The following is a 20,000-nucleotide window of genomic DNA, read 5'->3' as shown; positions in this document are numbered from 1 at the left end:
GCCAGAGTAAAAAAAAAAGGCTATACAACCTAAAATAAGGCATTAACGTATACATCAAACATAACATTGACAATATATCAAATAATAAAAGTAATTAATAATAATAAAATAAAGTCCCAATACAATAAAGTTCCACTTAGTTCTTAACCATGTGTAGAAGGGAAAGAACAATGGGTATACCACAAGTGGTAAACTAAAATAATTCCAATGCTTACCCACTAGTGATCATATTTTTGGTTATGTATCAACCATGTTTTGAAATTTCTTTTAAAATAATTTAAAGGTAACATTTGACAAGCCCTGAAACGTGTCACTGCATGGTTTAAAACTATGCTTTATAACGAGGGAGCTGAGTTGAGATACCTTTTACTGAAATACCCCTGTCCTCCTTTTAAGACAGACATTGCATGTCTATTGCTGAAAAAACTACAGCTGAACTACACGTGGTTTCTTTGTTCTTGCCATTTAATTAGGGCCTGAGCTGCTGTAGGCAGCGAAGACCTATTGCTTTCCTATAGTTTATTAGGGCCTGAGCTGCTGTAGGCAGCGAAGACCTATTGTTATTGTAAGTTTATTCTTATTATTTTTATTCTGTGCGAAACCTCCGGGAAAACTCACCAAATTTGGCAGGGACATAAATACAGGAATTCTAAGATCTTTTGCGTTCAAAGAATTTCGGGGCGGGGCAAAATGGCTCTGTAGCGCCCCCTAGAACCCCCTAGAACATTGCAAATACCCCTATGCATTGGGGTTAGTTTGGCATAGCAAAAAATGAAATCTGCCAACTTTTTTGTCATGCCCAGACGCACCAAAAAGTGTATTGACGAAATGGTGGCAGGTCAACAGGAAGTTGGCAATTTTGAGCGGAACGTGCGTTTTTACCTGTTTTTGGCCCTTTTCGCACCTCGCATCTGATCGAACTCCTCCTACAGATTTAATGGGAATGACTTCAAACTTGGTCAGGATACTCTTCAGCCATGGGGGATGAAATTGTATTACCAGATTTTTGAATTTCTCAAAGGTGTGGGCGTGGCAGTCCCTCAAACTTTTACGACTCGCCGATGCTCGCCACAAAACGCAAAGTCACTTATAACTCCAGCCTGCATTGTCCGATCCTGACCAAACGTCACAGGGTTATAGCTGGACCCGGCCTGAACGCAGACATATGCCTATAGTGCCACACGCCTATAGCGCCACCTGTTGGTGGTTGGAATCGTTACTCTGTTCCCACACCTCGCATCTGATCGAACTCCTCCTACAGATTTCATGGGAATGACTTCAAACTTGGTCAGGATACTCTTCAGCCATGGGGGATGAAATTGTATTACCAAATTTTTTAATTTCTCAAAGCTGTGGGCGTGGCAGACCCTCAAACTTTTACAACTCGTTCTTCATGATATTCCATGAAAAAACTCACCAAATTTGGCAGGGATGTTATGCCGGGAATTATAAGAACTTTTGCGTTGATGGAATTTTTGGGCGGGGCAAAATGGCTCTATAGCGCCCCCTACAACATTGCAAATACCCCTATGCATTGGGGTTAGTTTGGCATAGCAAAAAAATAATTCAGCAAACTTTTTTGTCATGCCCAGACGCACCAAAAAGTGTATTGACGAAATGTTGGCAGGTCAACAGGAAGTTGGCAATTTTGAGGTGAACGTGCGTTTTTACCTGTTTTTGGCCCTTTTCGCACCTCGCATCTGATCGAACTCCTCCTACAGATTTAATGGGAATGACTTCAAACTTGGTGAGGATACTCTTCAGCCATGGGGGATGAATTTGTATTACCAGATTTTTTAATTTCTCAAAGGTGTGGGCGTGGCAGTCCCTCAAACTTTTGCGACTCGCCGATGCTCGCCACAAAACGCAAAGTCACTTATAACTCCAGCCTGCATTGACCGATTCTGACCAAACGTCATAGGGTTATAGCTGGACCCGGCCTGAACGCAGACATATGCCCATAATGCCACACGCCTATAGCGCCACCTGTTGGTGGTTGGAATCGTTACTCTGTTCCCACACCTCGCATCTGATCGAACTCCTCCTACAGATTTAATGGGAATGACTTCAAACTTGGTCAGGATACTCTTCAGCCATGGGGGATTAAATTGTATTACCAGATTTTTGAATTTCTCAAAGGTGTGGGCGTGGCAGACCCTCAAACTTTTACGACTCGCCAGTGCTCACCAAAACCACAAAGTCACTTATAAATCCTACCTGCATTGTCCGATCCTCACCAAATTGCATAGGGTGGACGCTGGACCCGGCCTGAACGCATACATATGCCCATAAGGCCACTCCCCTATAGCGCCACCTGTTGGTGGTTGGAAACATTGCACATTTTCCCATCCTGACCAAACTTCATAGGGTGGACGCTGGACCCGGCCTGAACGCTTACATATGCCCATAATGCCACTCGCCTATAGCGCCACCTGGTGGTGTTTGGAAATATTGCACATTGTCCGATCCTGACCAAACTTCATAGGGTGGACGCTGGACCCGTTCTGAACTCAGATATATGCCCATAATGTCAATCGCCTATAGCGCCACCTGTTGGTGGTATGAAACGTCACTTTCTTTATTCTTTGCGCTGTATTGTTGTGATGTGTCGATGTACGTGGCATCCTCACGGCTCGCTCCACGCTTGACGGACGGCTGTGCGGTGCGCGTCTGCCATCGACCAGCGCCGTGCTCAGGCCCGCTCATCACTGCTTGCAGTTTTAATTCTTGGTTATTATTTTTATTCTGTGCGATATTCCATGGAAAACTCACCGAATTTGGCAGGGACATAATTACACGAATTCTAAGAACTTTGGCGGAAAGGATATAACGGGGCGGGGTAAAATGGCTCTATAGCGCCCCCTAGAACATTGCAAATACCCCTATGCATTGGGGTTAGTTTGGCACAGCTCGACGAAATTCGGTACACACCTTTATCATGCCCAGGCGCACCGAAAAGTGTATTGACGAAATGGTGGCAGGTCAACAGGAAGTTGGCAATTTTGAGTGGAACTTGCGTTTTTACCTGTTTTTGGCCCTTTTCACACCTCGCATCTGATCGAACTCCTCCTACAGATTTCATGGGAATGACTTCAAACTTGGTCAGAATACTCTTCAGCCATGGGGGATCACATTGTATTACCAGATTTTTGAATTTCTCAAAGGTGTGGGCGTGGCAGACCCTCAAACTTTTACGACTCGCCGATGCTCGCCACAAAACGCAAAGTCACTTATAATTCCAGCCTGCATTGTCCGATCCTGACCAAACATCATAGGGTGGAAGCTGGACCCGGCCTGAACGTAGACATATGCCTATAGCGCCACACGCCTATAGCGCCACCTGTTGGTGGTTGGAATCGTCACTCTGTTCCCACACCCCGCATCTGATCGAACTCCTCCTACAGATTTAATGGGAATGACTTCAAACTTGGTCAGGATACTCTTCAGCCATGGGGGATGAAATTGTATTACCAGATTTTTGAATTTCTCAAAGGTGTGGGCGTGGCAGACCCTCAAACTTTTACGACTCGCCAGTGCTCGCCATTTACACACGTCGCATCTGATCGAACTCCTCCTACAGATTTAATGGAAACGCCTTCAAACTTGGTCAGGATACTCTTCAGCCATGGGGGATGAAATTGTATAGAGGGATTGTCCAAAATCTGAAAGGTGTGGGCATGGCAGACCCTCAAACATCGACTCGCCACTACTCGCCAAAACCACAAACTCACTTAAAAATCCTGCCTGCATTGTCCGATCCTCACCAAACTGCATAGGGTGGACGCTGGACCCGGCCTGAACGCTTACATATGCCCATAATGCCACTCGCCTATAGCGCCACCTGTTGGTGGTTGGAAACATTGCACATTGTCCGATCCTGACCAAACTTTATAGGGTGGACCCTGGACCCGTTCTGAACTCGGATATACGCCCGTAATGTCACTCGCCTATAGCGCCACCTGTTGGTGGTTGGAAACGTCGCTTTCTTTATTCTTTGCGCTGTGTTGTTGTGATGTGTAGATGTACGTGGCATTCTCACGGCTCGCTCCACGCTTGACGGACGGCTGTGCGGTGCGCGTCTGCCATCGACCGGCCCCTTCCCCAACGGGCGCACGTGCTCAGGCCCGCTCATCACTGCTTGCAGTTTTAATTGTGTTTATATCTCTGGTGATGTCACAGAGCGTCCATGAACTATTTTGTGTCTGACATTCCTAAATCTTTTAAATTGGGGGGGTCATAGACATTACATGTCTGCCTCAATGTCACATTAAGGAGTTGAATGAGAGATAGACAGAGCAAGGTGGGGCGAACTCTGCATGAACTGTGAAGTGAAAGCACTTCTATAAAAATGTGTAGAAAAATAAGTTAGATACAAGAATAGATACAACAGATGTTCTGCTGTCATTAATCAAAGGATGCTGTATGATGCCTAAAGAGAAAAGGTATTGGTGCCATTTCAAATTAGTTTCCACAAGGATCGTGTGTAAACACGAATAGATTAGCCTTCCTAGAGAAAAGAGAAGTCCCTCTCGTCATTCAGCGAAGATACAGCAATAGCAAGCAGAACTGTGTAGAATAAATATTACACTCCCGTGTACAAGGCGGCGCTGTACAGTGGCCACTATTAAGGTACAGCGCCACCAAACAACAAAAAGAAAATTGATTTTAACCTCTTATGAACCTACGCCAAACCATAGACATGTGCGCCCAACACATGTGACAGTTATTTGAAAACGTCAACTTCGCTGGGAAATTGAAAAGTTTTATACAAACGGTATGTTTCACCATTTCAGCGAATGTAATCTAATGTAATTTTGTATCATGCCAATCCACGTGTTTCCTAAATGACGCGCAGAGGGAAAAGTGAATAGCTATGATAACAGTTATGCACGTGGTTTTATCAGACTTCGAGCATGTTTGCTAAACCCACTTAGTTACCCGAGTTTCGCTGTTTAAGTAATACTAGAGGGTTCCCATGCATTGAACCTTTTGATACGCTTAACATTTTGTTTATCTTGTCTTGTTAGGTTGTCCAGCCATTTTCGAGGTTTCTCGCCATGCCCCCTCTGCAGGACTGTGTTCAGCTAAACTGTGGCGTGCATATGCCACTCTTGGGGTTTGGTACCTACCACCTCAATGGGGAGGAGCTGCACGCGTCAGTGAACGCGGCATTAGGTGCAGGGTACCGCACTTTTGACACGGCTGCAGTCTATGGCAACGAGGCAGACATGGGCCGAGCGCTCAGGGAGCTCCTGCCACAACACGGTCTCACTAGGGATGATGTGTTCATCATCAGCAAGCTGGACCCGGCAGACCATGGTCCCCGTGCGCTCGACGGATGCCTGAGGAGTCTGGACCAGCTGGGTTGCGGCCCCATCGACCTCTTTCTCATTCACTGGCCGGGCACAAGGGGATTGGACGCAGGTGACGCGCGAAACGCCAGCAACCGTGCGCAGAGTTGGACCATCTTGGAGGACCTGTACACCAGCGGGAAATTTCGGGCGATAGGTATCTCAAACTATACACCCACGCATCTTAGCGAGCTTCTGGGGAACTGCCGCGTGACTCCCGCTGTATTACAGGCGGAGTTCCACCCCAAACTGAGCCAGCGCGAGCTTAGAGACATGTGCAGAGAGGGTGGTGTGTGTTTCCAGGCCTACTCGTCTTTAGGTAAAGGAGCTCTGCTGAAGGAGCCAGAGGTGTGTGCGTTGGCGACCGCGTGTGGGCGCACGCCCACTCAGGTGCTTCTCAGGTGGGCAGTCCAACAGGACGTGCCTGTGCTGCCGAGGTCACGGGAGGTCCTACGGGTGCAGGAGAACGCACGCGTGTTTGACTTTGAGTTGAGCCCACGAGACATGCTGCGACTCAGCAGCCTGGACTGCGGCTGGAGGGCCTGTAGTAGAGACCCATCATCAGTGGCCTAGAACCTCCGGGATTGACCCCTTAAGTAAGAACAGAGGCGTTGTCTGAAGCTAGGTACCAGCCTGGGTTAGATGTGCTGCTGATTGTCATGCCTTGTTGTGGACCAGAATCAGCTGGGCTGGTTGCTGATTGCTGCTGTCTGTCATTGAACTATTATGATTCAGTGGTATTCAACATGGTAATAAAACACCTTGACTAAGGTCTGAAACGACTGATTAATATGAGTAATTTACAAGATATAACTAGCTTATTTCTCATTTAATTTATCCCTTGAATGCGGTTTTAGGGTAGACTGAATACTTTAAGTTACAAAATAAATACAGCTCAGATTTCCTGCAGTCCAAGCAATTCATTTATTTGACCAAAATGGTATATATTGTCATTGAGTGGTATTTAACATGGTAAAAAAGTAATTTGACTAAGGTCTGAAACTACTGATTAATGAGTCATTTACAAGATATAACTAGCTTATTTCTGGTTTCATTTATCCCTTGAATGCAGTTTGAGGGTAAACTGAAGACTTTTAAGTTAGAAAATAAATACAGCTGCAGTCCATGAAATTCATTTATTTGACCAAAATGGTATAAAAGAAATACAAATACAGATCAATATTTTCATACAAAATAAACAAAAAATGAGTAAAAACATAAAAATGAGTAAAAACATGTTATCCGTTACATATGAAATTCCAAATGTCTACAAAGAGTGGTAAAAACTAGCATCTCAAATATTTCAGGTACACGTTCATTTCAAGTAGAACATCAGCAGTGCGGCTTATCGCTGAAAGACTACCTCAAGAAGCCCTTTCCTCACCTCAGGTGGCAGGTGACGGTACAGCTTATCGCTGAAAGACTACCTCAAGAAGCCCTTTCTTCATCTCAGGTGGCAGGTGACAGTCATAACCCAGCTGGCCTTGAGGCCTTATCTCAGTCTTACCCTATCTAGAAGGCCTTCGTCAGTAGTTTGGCAGGCACAGTCTGTGTGTAAGGTAAGTAAGTTATGCACAGAAGGCAATGTAAAGGGGCTTCACGTGACAACACTACACACGCGGGTGTCTACAGGAATCCTGTACAACAGCAGTCTCCCACCAATGTACACACATGAAATGTAAACAATTGAAAAAAACAGCAATAACATGAATGTATTTTTTTTTACCATAAATATTTAAATAATGTAAATGTACAAGAAAGAGGCATTCCAGACTGGTTGCGCAGGCGGAACGCGTCAGGCAGTCTTAGTTGGCATTCAAAGCGGGCATACATACGCACATGTAAAGTCCAACTACAGGGTAACTCACGACGGCAAAAGGCAAGAGCAAACGAAAATCCTGAGCCAGGTAAGGAGTGACTACGGAACACAATGTTCCATTCTCATCAGTATCCTTCTAAGAATCAGTTCTCACTGAGCAGTGCTTCCAGCCTAGCTCCATATGGCCTGTTGGGATCAACAGTTATTTGGATTTTGTCAGCATATTTTCCTAACCTTTGATTGTACGTACACGTTAAGCAATTCATATCTAAACTTTATACTGGAAAAGGACATTGAACAAAATAACACTTATGATACAAATATTTTATACTTTAAATTGTAAATATTGATAAATAATCTTAAATATCTGTGAAATGCCATCTATTTGTGTGTAAGAGAGATTGTCGCTTTGGAGATTGTCAAATTGAACTAACAGTTATCGGTTTGTAAAATACACTTATTCACCAATTATTGCAAGACATGAATGATTCCTCTTGTCTTCGGACTCAACTCAATTTCAGCCTGGCTAGGAAGATTGTGGCCGTGTACGAATCCATGTGAATGGCTCAGTCGTTACAAAGGGATACATTGTTTTAAGACAGTGCACTCCCTCCCACCAATGAAAGAGCAAGGGTGCGAGGGCTCCCCCCTACTTCACTCTCTGCCTTCCTCCTCTCTCTGGCTCCAGAGGAAAGAGAACCATCCACGCAAACCCTGCCGCTGCGTGCTAGACACTGGCCCCCTGTTCTGATCCTGGATAGAGGGAGAGAAGGGCAAGAAGAAAGGTCGAGTTAGCAAGCTAGGAAAAAGATTTAGAGGGTAAAAAAAAAAAAGTGGCAAGAATAAAGGTTGAGAGAGACAGGGCAAAAAAAAAAGGGGTGAGGGGTTGAGACAGATAGAAAGGGGAAGAGCATTTTCACATCACGAGAAGAAGTGAGACAGGAAGTGGTTGAAGCCTAATGTGTGCTGGTGTTTTGTGCTTGTTGCAAGAACATTCACACAGTCCCATGGGTACATGACCTCTGACCTATGTTCTAACCTACTTCCTGTTTACCTCTGGTTCTCATCCACCCACAGCTATTTGTTCCCCTCAACACACTTTTCCTGACGTATCTTTATCATTTTCAGCCTACAACACACACACACACACACACCACCATAGTTTCAGCTCACGCTTCATAACCCCATTTTGCCCTGGCCACACACACACCACTATTGTTTAAGCTCCCACTTTGGTTCATAACCCCCTATTTCTGTGCACCCCAAATCCCATCAGCACACACACTAAACAAAATCACCTAAGCTCACACCCAACCTGTTCTGCCCTCCCCTTACACACACACACACACACACACACACACACACACACACACACACACACACACACACACACACACACAGCCTGCTCACCCCTCGGTCGAGCCAGGTGTCAAACTCGTCGCTCATCCGGCGGAGCTGGCGGCCGTAGCGTTTGGCTGCCCAGAGGGCGGCGGGGGCTGACTGGGACCTCCCGCGGAACGGAGCCCCATCCCCCGTGCCCTCCTCTGCAGTCTGACCTCCGTCAGCAGGCTCCCACTCCTCGCATCGGCTGATGGTGTACACCTGAGACTCGGAGTACAGCCGCACACGACCCCCCACTGCATCACAGCCAGATGGAAACAAGGAAGGGCAGGAACAGGGACATAGGAAGGACACAGAGTTGACACTATTATGGAGTCCATTGACAACTTGAGGGGTCATTTCACACTTAAGATAGTGTTTAACCTACTGCTCCTCTCTCTGAGCTTAGTGTTTGTAATTTACTCTGAAGAGTTGCCTGGGTGGTAGCAGTGGCGGAGAACCTCACCTGATTTTGAGGTGTTTGGTGGGCTAGCTTGAGGGAAATTCAGATCAGTCTCTTTATCCATCTCTGTTTCTGCAGGAAGCTCTCGCTCATCCAAATTTGCCGGATCAGCACTGGAACCAGTATTTTTTTCCATGGTGAAACCTTGCTGGGTCAATTCAGATGATGAACATATGTATAATGTATAGCTTATGCACAAGACAATTCAACTAAAATAAGTATATTTCGTATAGTCAAGGAGACTGTAAACGATAATGAAAAAGCCATATGGCCGCTAGTCATCTAAAGCTAGCTTCATATTGAGTATTGCTAGTTCGCTCCTTCAAACATACCTCTGAGTCCGGATAAAATCCTGGACAATAGACTGAAGGTGTTGTTACCCCAGGTCGTTGAGTCAATGTTGTGCAACGTCCCCTCTTCTTTTCTATCTTAAATTATTTCTCCAAGTCAAGATCGATATTGACTGCCTCATGGTAGCTGACACACCCAGCAATCAACAACAATAGTAGCGACGATAGCTAATTGCTTTAAATCTCATTTTGGGTTAAGTAAACCCACTAAACACGCATGCTTACGTCGTGGATTGGCCCTTGCAAGTAACATCGACTTTAAATGATTGTCTGCGCAATAAAATCGATCACTAGCGCTAATTCGCACTCTCAAATGTCGTGCTACCGCGAAAATGATCTCATGTCAGCCTTGGCATTGTTGTTGTCTAGCGTTGTTCAGTACATCGACAACACCGTTTCACCTTCTCAGCCAATCAGGTGATGTATGTATCGGTACGGGCAGCCAATAAGCGGACACGATTGGCCTGTTTTCAGCCGCTCTGTCATCTCAACGTCACTGTTGCGATAGGGTTCTTGAGCTCGTGCGGTCTCGTGACTTGTTTACTTTGCATAAGAAGCACTGTGCCTTGGCGAGTGCAAAAGCCAATCCGCGAAAGTGCGGGTGGAGGGTACCATTTCCCCACATACCGTGAGAAAGTCATGGAATAAACGCTGAACATTCTGCACGCCCTTAAAATTCCATGCTTTGTCTAGCCTCCAATGACTGGTTATTTTCATTTTTTTTTCAATTCAAATTATAATGCCGGAAATGAAAGAATGTATTTAAAATAGATTAATTAATTTATGGCATTATCATTTTCAATGGAATTTGTTTTAACTCATGGTATCTCTCACTTATATCTGTTATTTATTTACATATTTCATATCAAAGATAGCCTCTGTCGATTCCCTCAATGGACCTGGTTATATTTCATTAAGAGGAATTATAAAATCGATTTCCCTCGAAGCATTACAGGTCAAGGTTATGTCGAGGAACGATTTAATTTCTAAAGTGCACTTTCTTGTTAGTTCCCATAGATGGCGATCAACACCAAGTAATTATTTGTCACCCAATTGCTGAAACACCACGTGTTTCAAATGTATGATGCTGTCAGAATAATAATCTGAAGCTACGTCGATGTGAATCAATAACATAATGCCAATTTGGATGTTGAATATATTACCCTCAACCAGCATTCCAATGCCTTGATATGGAAAACTTACAAATGAATTAGCCAAATGACTGCCGAACACTAATTTCGGCTGGTCTACTATTTCTCTACCAATGCACAGGAACCAATAATCAATTCCACTGTAGCTAAGCCTGATACTGAGTGTGCATGAATCATTTAAAATAACTATTAAGAAACATGAACTTTGACACTGGAAATGTGTCTGGATGAGGACCAGATGTGTCTCAAAGTGAGTTGCTTCCTTCGAAGTGCCTTAATAGATCACAGAGGCTACAGCAGCCATTAACTGGCTAGAAACTACAGAGAAAATAACTACCCCCTGGAATGGGCTTCAGATCACTGGGCAGTTATTATGCAAGCTTGTGTGTGTGTGTGTGTGTGTGAGAGAGAGAGAGAGAGAGAGAAAAAAAAAGAGAGAGAGCGGTAGGGAGTTATTGACAAGGTGTTTTGCAGATGTGGGCAACTCTTGTCCTTGAGGACTGTTTTTTCCCCCTTAGACAGTGCTTGCCTGCTTAGTGAACCACTTAATTGGGCGGTTAATTCAGTCCGCTGTTTTTTTCAACCTTCCAGCACATATGTCCTGATTCCAAGGCCAGAACCTGCTGCTTTATGGAGCCTTCAGGCACCGACTGATGATCATATTGTTTTAGTTATGACTCTATGAGTGTCTGACGTGCTATGATGTCTTGCTGACAGGAGTAGGCTGCTTCTCCTCATGCCTTTGATCAATAGTCCTCTTGTGAGACACTGACATGCTCATCAGGATTCCAAAATAGCGGATAGCTGCTGGGTGCTCCCGGCCCGCACCCGCGCCAGATCAAGGGTAGATTCACGTTGAAGTCGACTGCTCTCTTTTATGTGCTGTAAGGGGGTTGAGAGCCCCCTGCAGCCTGTAGTGAGCGTGCCGTTGGTTTGACACGCACATCTATGAACCCTGCTCCTGGTACTTCAGTAGGCGACTGCAGCGGAGTTGGCCCAGAGTTGGCCCAGAGTTGGCCCAGGGTTGGCCCAGGGTTGGCACAGTATTGGCACAGGGTTGGCCCAGGGTTGGCCCAGGGTTGGCCCAGTGGAGGTGAATCATTCAGCCCAGCCCAGCTCTGGGCTCCCAGTCCCATTCTGCACCTAATCCTCATCTAGACAGATTCAGAGGAGTCTTAACACAGACACACACCACCACCACCATCGTGCTCCACCCAAGATTCACTCTTGATAAAGAGCCCAATGTTCCCCGTGCCCTCTTCAGTGTTGAGTCACAAACACGTCTGTGGGGTCTACACACACACACACACACACACCCACACACACACACACACACACAAACACGTCTGTGGGGTCTACTGCAGACAATGAGAAGCGCAACTCAAGAAATAAAAGACATAAAGGGAACTGCACAATGAACAGTAATGATCTACTCAAGGGTCTTCTCTGAAAAGACAATTTCATTTTGCTGTCAACACACACACACACACACACACACACACACACACACACACACACACACACACACACACACACACACACACACACACACACACACACACACTCTGCCAGCCTTGCTTAATTGCTTGAGGGCATAAACACAACTATCAAAAAAGCAGCTTTAGCACATTCAAGTCTATGCAGCATCTTAAATCAGACTGTGAAACCAGGCTTTCAGATTTGTGTTAAAACATTAAAAAGGACGTTAAAGATGATTCCGATGCAAAAATGAAAATGATTTGACCACATCCTGATGTAAGTGCCCAAGCGGTAAGCCTCAAGAAAACTGACAGGCACAGTGGGATTCCCCAACTACGAAACACCAGTATTCACAAAGACATTATTAATCGCTCAAAGGCCCAAACACTGTTCATGGGTTCACCAGAGGAATGTACCCAATCTCTTCTAGTTGAGGTACTGGACTGAGTGCTGCCTCATTCAAAGGATTGACATTTGCCAATTATTACCCTGTTTTGCCTTATCAGCTATACTGAAGAGTAAGTGTAGAGCAACATATAGAGACAACAAACCTGAAGCTTAATGAAAAAACACATGCAAAAAGTGACATACAAAAACTCTATGCATTCACGTTCATCTGTAATCAATAACACAACTTTCCTTGGAGGAAATCTTTTAGTCCCTGGGAACTGTCATTCCACCTCCATAGTCTCATATTGAACATTTTAAACACAGCCATCATCAGAAAAAGTCCAAGAGCCCGTTTCTCTTGCCACAGCTGAACCACCTCTGTGTTTATCATCCAGTGTCTTTCTGCAGTGAGATGTTTGAGGATAAAACCCTCAGACCCTACTGTTAGCATCCAGTGACTCTCTGCAGTGAGATGTTTGAGGATAAAACCCTCAGACCCTACTGTTAGCATCCAGTGACTCTCTGCAGTGAGATGTTTGAGGATAAAACCCTCAGACCCTACTGTTAGCATCCAGTGACTCTCTGCAGGGAGATGTTTGAGGATAAAACCCTCAGACCCTACTGTTAGCATCCAGTGACTCTCTGCAGTGAGATGTTTGAGGATAAAACCCTCAGACCCTACTGTGAGCATCCAGTGACTCTCTGCAGTGAGATGTTTGAGGATAAAACCCTCAGACCCTACTGTTAGCATCCAGTGACTCTCTGCAGGGAGATGTTTGAGGATAAAACCCTCAGACCCTATACTGTTAGCATCTAGTGACTCTCTGCAGGGAGATGTTTGAGGATAAAACCCTCAGACCCTACTGTTAGCATCCAGTGACTCTCTGCAGGGAGATGTTTGAGGATAAAACCCTCAGACCCTACTGTTAGCATCCAGTGACTCTCTGCAGCGAGGTGTTTGAGGATAAAACCCTCAGACCCTATACTGTTAGCATCCAGTGACTCTCTGCAGTGAAGGGCTGTAAAGACAGCTCTGTCTTTGGTTTATGTGCAAGCTCCTCCCGCGACACCAATGGGGGAAGTTTTTCCCCCAAGAGCCAGGATTTACAGTAATGTATGTGCAGATGCTTTTGACCTGCAGGTGAAGGTTGCCACCAACATGCTAGCAGGTAAAGGGGAGATGCCCTCAGGCACAAATAAATGCATCATCAGCTTCAAATGGATCTGAAAGAAGCCCACAGTCCAAAAAGTCACACAATGGAGAAACAACGATGGCATAAATGCCACAGGAAATGCATAGGCAAGAAGAAGAGGTGGAAAGTCATTTTATAGACTTGGATTTGTGTGTTGCCATTGCCCCCCCCCCCAAGTCACCTTTATCCATCACCTTATGGGTCAACTCCGCCGACTCCCACTCCAGAGTCAGTTTATGAGGGATAGTTTGGATGTCAGAGAGGTCCGCTGGCCAGCATATTACCAAAAGACTGCATGACACCAGGGCGAAGAAGTGGGCTATAAGAGTCGCTCAGTCAGCCATTTTTCTCGTTGTATAGCGAGGATATGTCGGCCGGTGAGATCAACATGAGCTCCGTTCCAAATGACTTGGTTGCGAACCAAACTGCAGTAATCAAGCCGTGTGCCAGCTGAGAATCTCTCCGAGGTCATCATGCCGGCTTTTCTCTTTGCTCCGGGTTTTTTCTAGAGTTAAGCCCTGAACGCCCACTGAGGTTCAGACTTCAACATGGTGGAATGTTAAATGTCTATAAGTGCTATGCGCTCAAGCACCATGCATGTGCTGCTGTGTTGGTCATGTTGAAAATATGTTAACACTTTCATCAAGGCCCCCGTTTAAATGGCTTCATGAGGCGTACATAATGTACGTGTGTGAGTACCTGGAAAACCATACGTAAACGGTTTTATATAGGTGGATAACTGTCAGCATTGACTTCGACCTGACATTACCTTACCGCTATGTCATGCATGTATTGTTAATCAAATTGGTGCAGCTTCATTTGACAGTGCAACGTGCCATTTCATTTCAACTTGGAAGTGTGTATACATTTATATACAGCACATACAATTTAATGTATGGACATATGCATGTGTTCTACATTTCTAGGTGTATGCCTATGTATATGCAGGTACAACCTGCTGTAGGGCCATGCTCTCCAAGCCCCCCAAACCCAACGACCCCCAACCCCCCCCAAAAAAAGCCATCACGGGGCCAGATCACTGAATGGCCATTTGCGCACGGCGAATCATAACTTATTTTCCCCTTTAGGCACAGCAAAACAGCTTTCCCCTCCAACACACTATATTAAATCATAGACCTTTGCATGCACCACCACCCCCACACACACACACACAGGTCATCTGTACCCTTTGACCTCCCCTGACAGTATGTATATGTGTGTACATACAGGTTATGTGCTGATGAGTATATGTGTATATACTGGAACATCAATTCCTTTTGTTCCCGGCATGGCTTTAAGCCATCATATTTTTCTATGTGAGGATCCCATCCCCCTCGTGTGTCTGTGTGTGTGTGTGTGTGTGTATACTGGCTACATGTGTGTGCGCGTGGGTGGTTGTGTGTCTATTGGTGGTTGTGTGTATGTGTGTGTGTATACGGGCTACATGTGTGTGCGCGTGGGTGGTTGTGTGGGTGCGTTTCGAGGAGGAATAGGAGACAGAGATCAAGAACAAGAATGCTGAATGTGGTCTTTTTTCGTGTGCTTTGTCAGGTTCATTGGACAAACCACTGTTACCAGGCCACTTACGTACACCATTTGTTGACTAAAACAACAATTAAAAGAAGGTTTTGCATCGATATAGAGGGTATTTTTCCTGAAACGAAAGGCTGTGAGGCATATTGCTTACTAACACTTTGTGATGTAGCCTCATGTTCAACCATCATGAATATGACAATTTGAACAAGGACTATACATGCCAGCCTCATTCAAAGCTGCTCCACGCATTCGATTGTCTCTAATGTATTCCCACACTTGATTTCTGTTGCTATTTTACTCATTAGCTGAAAGATTCCTGAGACTAAACCCTATGGCTTGATCAGACTGCATTCATGAACTTGATCTCAGCATTTTGCAGCCTGGTCGTTGGGTTTTATTTTCCATACTATGAACCATGTGTTACGTGTTATATAAAAATAAACAAAAAATAAATAAAGAAATGACTCTCAGAAAAATAACCGTTTGTGTGTGTACCCTACTTCTCTGAATTAACCAGAAACCCAGTGCCTTTGAAAGTGATTCCTATGGCTTAATCTGAATTTAGCCATTCTTTCTTCAGTAAGTGAAAGCCATGGGAGAATAGATTGACTCGGTGCGCATTAAATATGATGGTTTTAACATGGGCCATTAAGTCTGAATCGATGCACTTGCTTGTGAGCAAAAAACATTTTTTACTGGGCCCACTGGAAATGCTTGTGCTGCCAATGTTAAAGGTTTGCTCGTTCTCACCTTCTGTGTGAGGGTGGTAGGCTCGACATGCAGAGTACAATTACATTGGACCTAATTGGAGATTGGTTAATTCACAATTGATGCAATCTCTATCCATTTGCAAGTTCAATAGCGCCTTGCTTCGATTTCTTTGTCTCGGTGAACGTTATTGCAGTTCGATCCGAACCTGAGGGGTCTCGGGCTACGCATGGCTTATTTTCCGGGCAGGAGCTGCGCGAGTCTTCGGCTTGCTTGAGTTCCATCCCTTCCCCTCCCTCCCCTCGCGCTGCAGTCGACACTGCTGAAAACGAAAACGGCCGTTTTTCTCGCGCTCATGCCAGACCCAATCCACCGACAGACGGAGTGAGAGAGCAGAGTATGAGTAAGAGAGGACCTTCCATATACATAGCTTCATTCTCCCACCTACTCTCAACCTCCCCTCGTCCTCATGTTTCCGCCGCTGTGCTGATGCTGATGCGAGAGCATCGTTAGCGTCTTTCACTCACTCGAGCAGTGCACGCGCTCCTCCGGATCTGCTCTCCCGCTGTCTCCTCTCCCTCACAGAATGCACTCGCTTAAAGATATCAACATTCTTTCAGTTCGCGGCGTGACGTGGAAAGCTTATTTCTTCCGTTCCTACCATGTTTGAAATTCGAAATTCTTTTTTATTATGGCCGTTTTGCTCGCCTAAGACACTTTGGGGAATTGTGATTGTGTAGGTTTCAGAATGGGCTGTGAATGATCATTTATAAGGTATGGAACATCCTCAATCGTACATTAACGACTGTCAATAATATGCCTATCTGTATTCCAGTTTCGCCAACAAGTATTCTGATATTTTTTTTTCCAAATCTCGAAGGAACCTGTTTTTCTTAAGAATTTCCCACTTGGTCAGGTGCCGTTAATTGCAAGAATTTATGACACATAGCATTTCCCACTGGTTCATTGCGAGGAGTTGTGAAATTGGGGGGCGACGTGTTAAAAAATTGTAGCCTGTTTCACGGCTATCTTCTGAAGAGGAGCGACGTTCCCTGCGCATCAACATCAGCTTGTTCCATTGAGCAGGGATCGGTGCAGAAGTGCCATACCGTGTGAAGCACTGTGCAAATTCGGACTACGGAGGAGGAATTCAAGAGGGACTGGAACTAGAGCTATTCTTTTCTGTGAGTATTGACCAGTTTTGAGTGTTTGGTTCCAATTGTAAGTTATTACTTTAGTCCCACATCAAATTACCCTAAAATGTCATGTGTTTGAATTCTATGCAGATTACATAATGGTGAGAGTTTTAAAATCAGGTTGCTGTGAAACACATGAATCTCAGGTTATCAAACAAACTTCTGGATCGACAGACGCCAGCATTGCTCACTTCCGCTACCGAGTCCGACTATGTATGGAGTTCACCTTTCTGGGCTTTGCTGAACTCTGAGTAATTCAGATTTCACCCACCTGTGTGGGCAGCAAGGTAACGGGAGAAGGAGAGGTATAGAGGTAGAGCAGCTTCGCCTCCCACTCACTCAGCCCATGTTTGCAATCTAATCTCTCCCACTGGTGCTGTGCTTTGCTTTCCCTCCATCATGGGACAGAAGAGGGAGCAGGGCACCCCGAGACAGAACCACCGCCAGCAGGGAGCTCCACCGCCATGACCTGCTGAGACCTCCACTCACGCCACTCCACTCCAACACTAAGGAAGCTCCGAGCAGGTAGCGTCGAGTGTGTGTGTGTGTGTGTGTGTGTGTGTGTGTGTGTGTGTATCTGTGTGTGTGTGTGTATGTGTGTGTGTGTGTGTGTGTGTGTGTGTGTGTGTGTGTGTGTGTGTGTGTGTGTGTGTGTGTGTGTGTGTGTGTGTGTGTGTGTGTGGAATATGTGTGAAAGACAGAGTAAGAGTAAAACCCTGTGTTTGTTGTTGTGTTGCTATATACTGTATGTGTGTGTGTGTGTGTGTGTGTGTGTGTGTGTGTTTGAGTGTGTGTGTTTGAGCGGAAGAGAGAGAGAGATAAATAGAGACATTCTGTGTTTCTATGTGAATTCAAACTACAACATGATCCTGTGTGTTATTCTGTGCTGGCACTATGGGATGTAGGCGGTTGATGTATGACGATTGCACACTGAAATACACACTCTCATAGCCCCAGTTAAGCAGCTTTAGAGGAGGAGATTGTGTAATAACACCTCAGAACGTGCAGTGACGAGCATGCATGGACGAGGGTTAGAGCTGGAGGCTTATGCAGCCAGAGGCGCCTAACTTGATTGCGTTCTCATGGTAACCAGCCTCCATGAGCTTCAGAGGAACAGTCTTCCCGTTCCCCGAGCAGATCGGATCGCCGCTACGACTCTTCAAGACGACCTGCGCTGGCTTGGCCTTCATTTGCATATCATTAGCTGGGGTCTCCACCGTCTACTGTTGCTGGCCGTAGTCCACGTGTGGCAGAGAATACCATGCACTGTAGCTGGGCATGGCAGAGGAGGATTTAAGACGTGCAGTCTTGTATCAGGTGGAACTGAAGCATAGGACTGACGCACTTCATCTAAACGGTTTCTATTTAACCTAATTTTACCTGAGATGTAATTTACCTCTACCTCTGGATAAAAGGGTCCTCTCAATGAATACAGGTGGATGTTAATGGCCCTGCCTGGGAATCAGAAGCTCTCCAACATCAGTTAGGATCAGTGTAGGTGTCTGCGCTTCTGTTACGGCTGTGTGTGTTTATTCTGTGTGTGTTTGTGTGTGTGACTGTGTGGCCATCAGACTCCCACCGCGCTCCTGGTCAAATGGGTATGGAGTTATAGCCTGCGTGATACGAACATGAGGGCGTACATAAGGCCAACATCATTTATGTGTTAGAAAGCTGCAAATGAGAATCAGCTTTTGTACCAAACACAGCGGCTTGCAAAATGATCCGGCTACCCCCTAAAAGTATTCACTTTTTTTCTGATTTTCAAAAGATACTGCCACATATTTTCCCAATCAGTATTTTCATTGTGGATGTTTATGCTGAGGTATATATTCTAAAGGCTTAGTAAGTTATTTGTCTACTAAAAAGAGATTTTGCCTCAGCATTGTGCTTTGGGTAAGTGTCCTACTGGTAGGCAATCCCTTGACCAAGCTGTAGATCTACACCAGACTGAAACAAGTTTTTTTTACCTACATTCTGTTGAATTTATTTTGTTTAATTTACCAATTAAAAAAAAGTTTCCCACTTCCTGCAAATGTAAATTATCCCCAAAGCATGATTTCCACCCCCATATGTTACGGTTGGGAGGATGTTTCTTAAGGCATTGGAAGCGTTAGATTTATGCCACATGAAGCACTTTGAGGATGGCCAAAAAAGCTCCATTTTGGTCTCGTATGATCAAAGAAACCCTTTCCCACATCTTAAGCTGCTCCCATACATGTTTCCATCTATAAGTGTGCGAATGGGGATCTTGTAAAACAATGGTCTCGTTCTGCGCCCCTCCAATGCAGATTGCAGTTTCATAGATAGCTCTTGAGATTGTACACGCCGACACCTGCACCCTAATTCCAGCCACTGAAGACTGTAGGTTTTTCGGGGTGCTTGCTGGACTGTGGTTGCCTCCCTCACCAGTTAATATCCTCCTCGGATGCTTGGTTTGGGGGGGCAACCTGATCTCTAAAGCATGTGGGTGATGTGATGCAACCTCCACTTCCCTCTAATGGGTCCAGGGGAGCTCAATCGGACATGAAAAACATGTGGATAGTCTCGTCCTCACATAAGTATTTCAGTCATCTCGTCATTTTAGTCTTCATCCCCTCTGTTATCCAGTGGGCTGGTAACCCTTAAACAGAGTGATTTATATACCCAGAAGGAGAGCTCTGCTTTAACCACTCGAAGGGAGTACCTAATTATGATCAGTTGCATCAGGGGGGAAACATTTGTCATCTGCCGACATCTGGAACTCACAGAGGTTTGAATACTTATAAATAGTATATTTCAGTGTTAACGACAGACACATAACCTACACATATAAATATACTACAGCATAAATGTTTGCAATTAAAAAGAAACAATACCATATACAATAATATAATTAAGTATCTTTTGTCATTTGAAAATAGTGATTATGTATACTTCTATATTTTCTTTAACATTCTCTTGCTTTCAAGGGATGCTCAGTAATGCCAGTTCAAATTGTCTGAATA

General features: G+C 45.0%; 3 protein-coding genes across 3 annotated transcripts in view; 1 reads left to right on the top strand and 2 right to left on the bottom strand.

Moving 5' to 3' along the window:
* LOC308371544 (aldo-keto reductase) overlaps positions 1–6,006 on the top strand; it is a gene marked incomplete at its 5' end in the record, with an annotated part of 6,494 nt that extends 488 nt beyond the window's left edge. Inside the window, one exon of the mRNA XM_080846498.1 lies at positions 5,028–6,006. Within this exon, the coding sequence (XP_080702624.1) occupies positions 5,028–5,924 (897 nt within the window). The 3' untranslated portion in view covers positions 5,925–6,006. The remainder of the gene's footprint in view (positions 1–5,027) is intronic.
* Positions 6,007–7,141: 1,135 nt separating this feature from the next.
* On the bottom strand, positions 7,142–9,625 carry bada (BCL2 associated agonist of cell death a). The gene is made up of 4 exons (XM_080852349.1): positions 9,346–9,625; positions 9,017–9,157; positions 8,581–8,807; positions 7,142–7,923 (listed from the first exon to the last, which is right to left on the bottom strand). Exons 2-4 carry the CDS (start codon positions 9,147–9,149, stop codon positions 7,825–7,827), a joined length of 459 nt encoding a protein of 152 aa, XP_080708475.1. The 5' UTR covers positions 9,150–9,157; positions 9,346–9,625; the 3' UTR covers positions 7,142–7,824.
* A 1,764-nt stretch (positions 9,626–11,389) lies between these two features.
* Positions 11,390–20,000, bottom strand: part of pcxa (pyruvate carboxylase a) — a gene marked incomplete at its 3' end in the record, with an annotated part of 97,964 nt that continues 89,353 nt past the window's right edge. Inside the window, exon 11 of the mRNA XM_080846487.1 lies at positions 11,390–11,668. Within this exon, the coding sequence (XP_080702613.1) occupies positions 11,390–11,668 (279 nt within the window). The remainder of the gene's footprint in view (positions 11,669–20,000) is intronic.

This window comes from Sprattus sprattus (assembly GCF_963457725.1).
Source record: "Sprattus sprattus genome assembly, chromosome: 1".
NCBI lineage: Eukaryota > Metazoa > Chordata > Actinopteri > Clupeiformes > Clupeidae > Sprattus > Sprattus sprattus.
Note: the sequence above shows the minus strand (reverse complement) of the source record. Positions and strands in the feature narration are given on the sequence as shown.

Coding starts and splice junctions, on each gene's coding strand:
- bada (XM_080852349.1), bottom strand. CDS start 9,149: ATGGAAAAAAATACTGGTTCCAGTGCTGATCCGGCAAATTTGGATGAG. Junction 8,808..9,016: donor ACCAAACACCTCAAAATCAG/GTGAGGTTCTCC, acceptor GCTGTGATGCAG/TGGGGGGTCGTGTGCGGCTG. Junction 7,924..8,580: donor ACACCTGGCTCGACCGAGGG/GTGAGCAGGCTG, acceptor CCCTCTATCCAG/GATCAGAACAGGGGGCCAGT.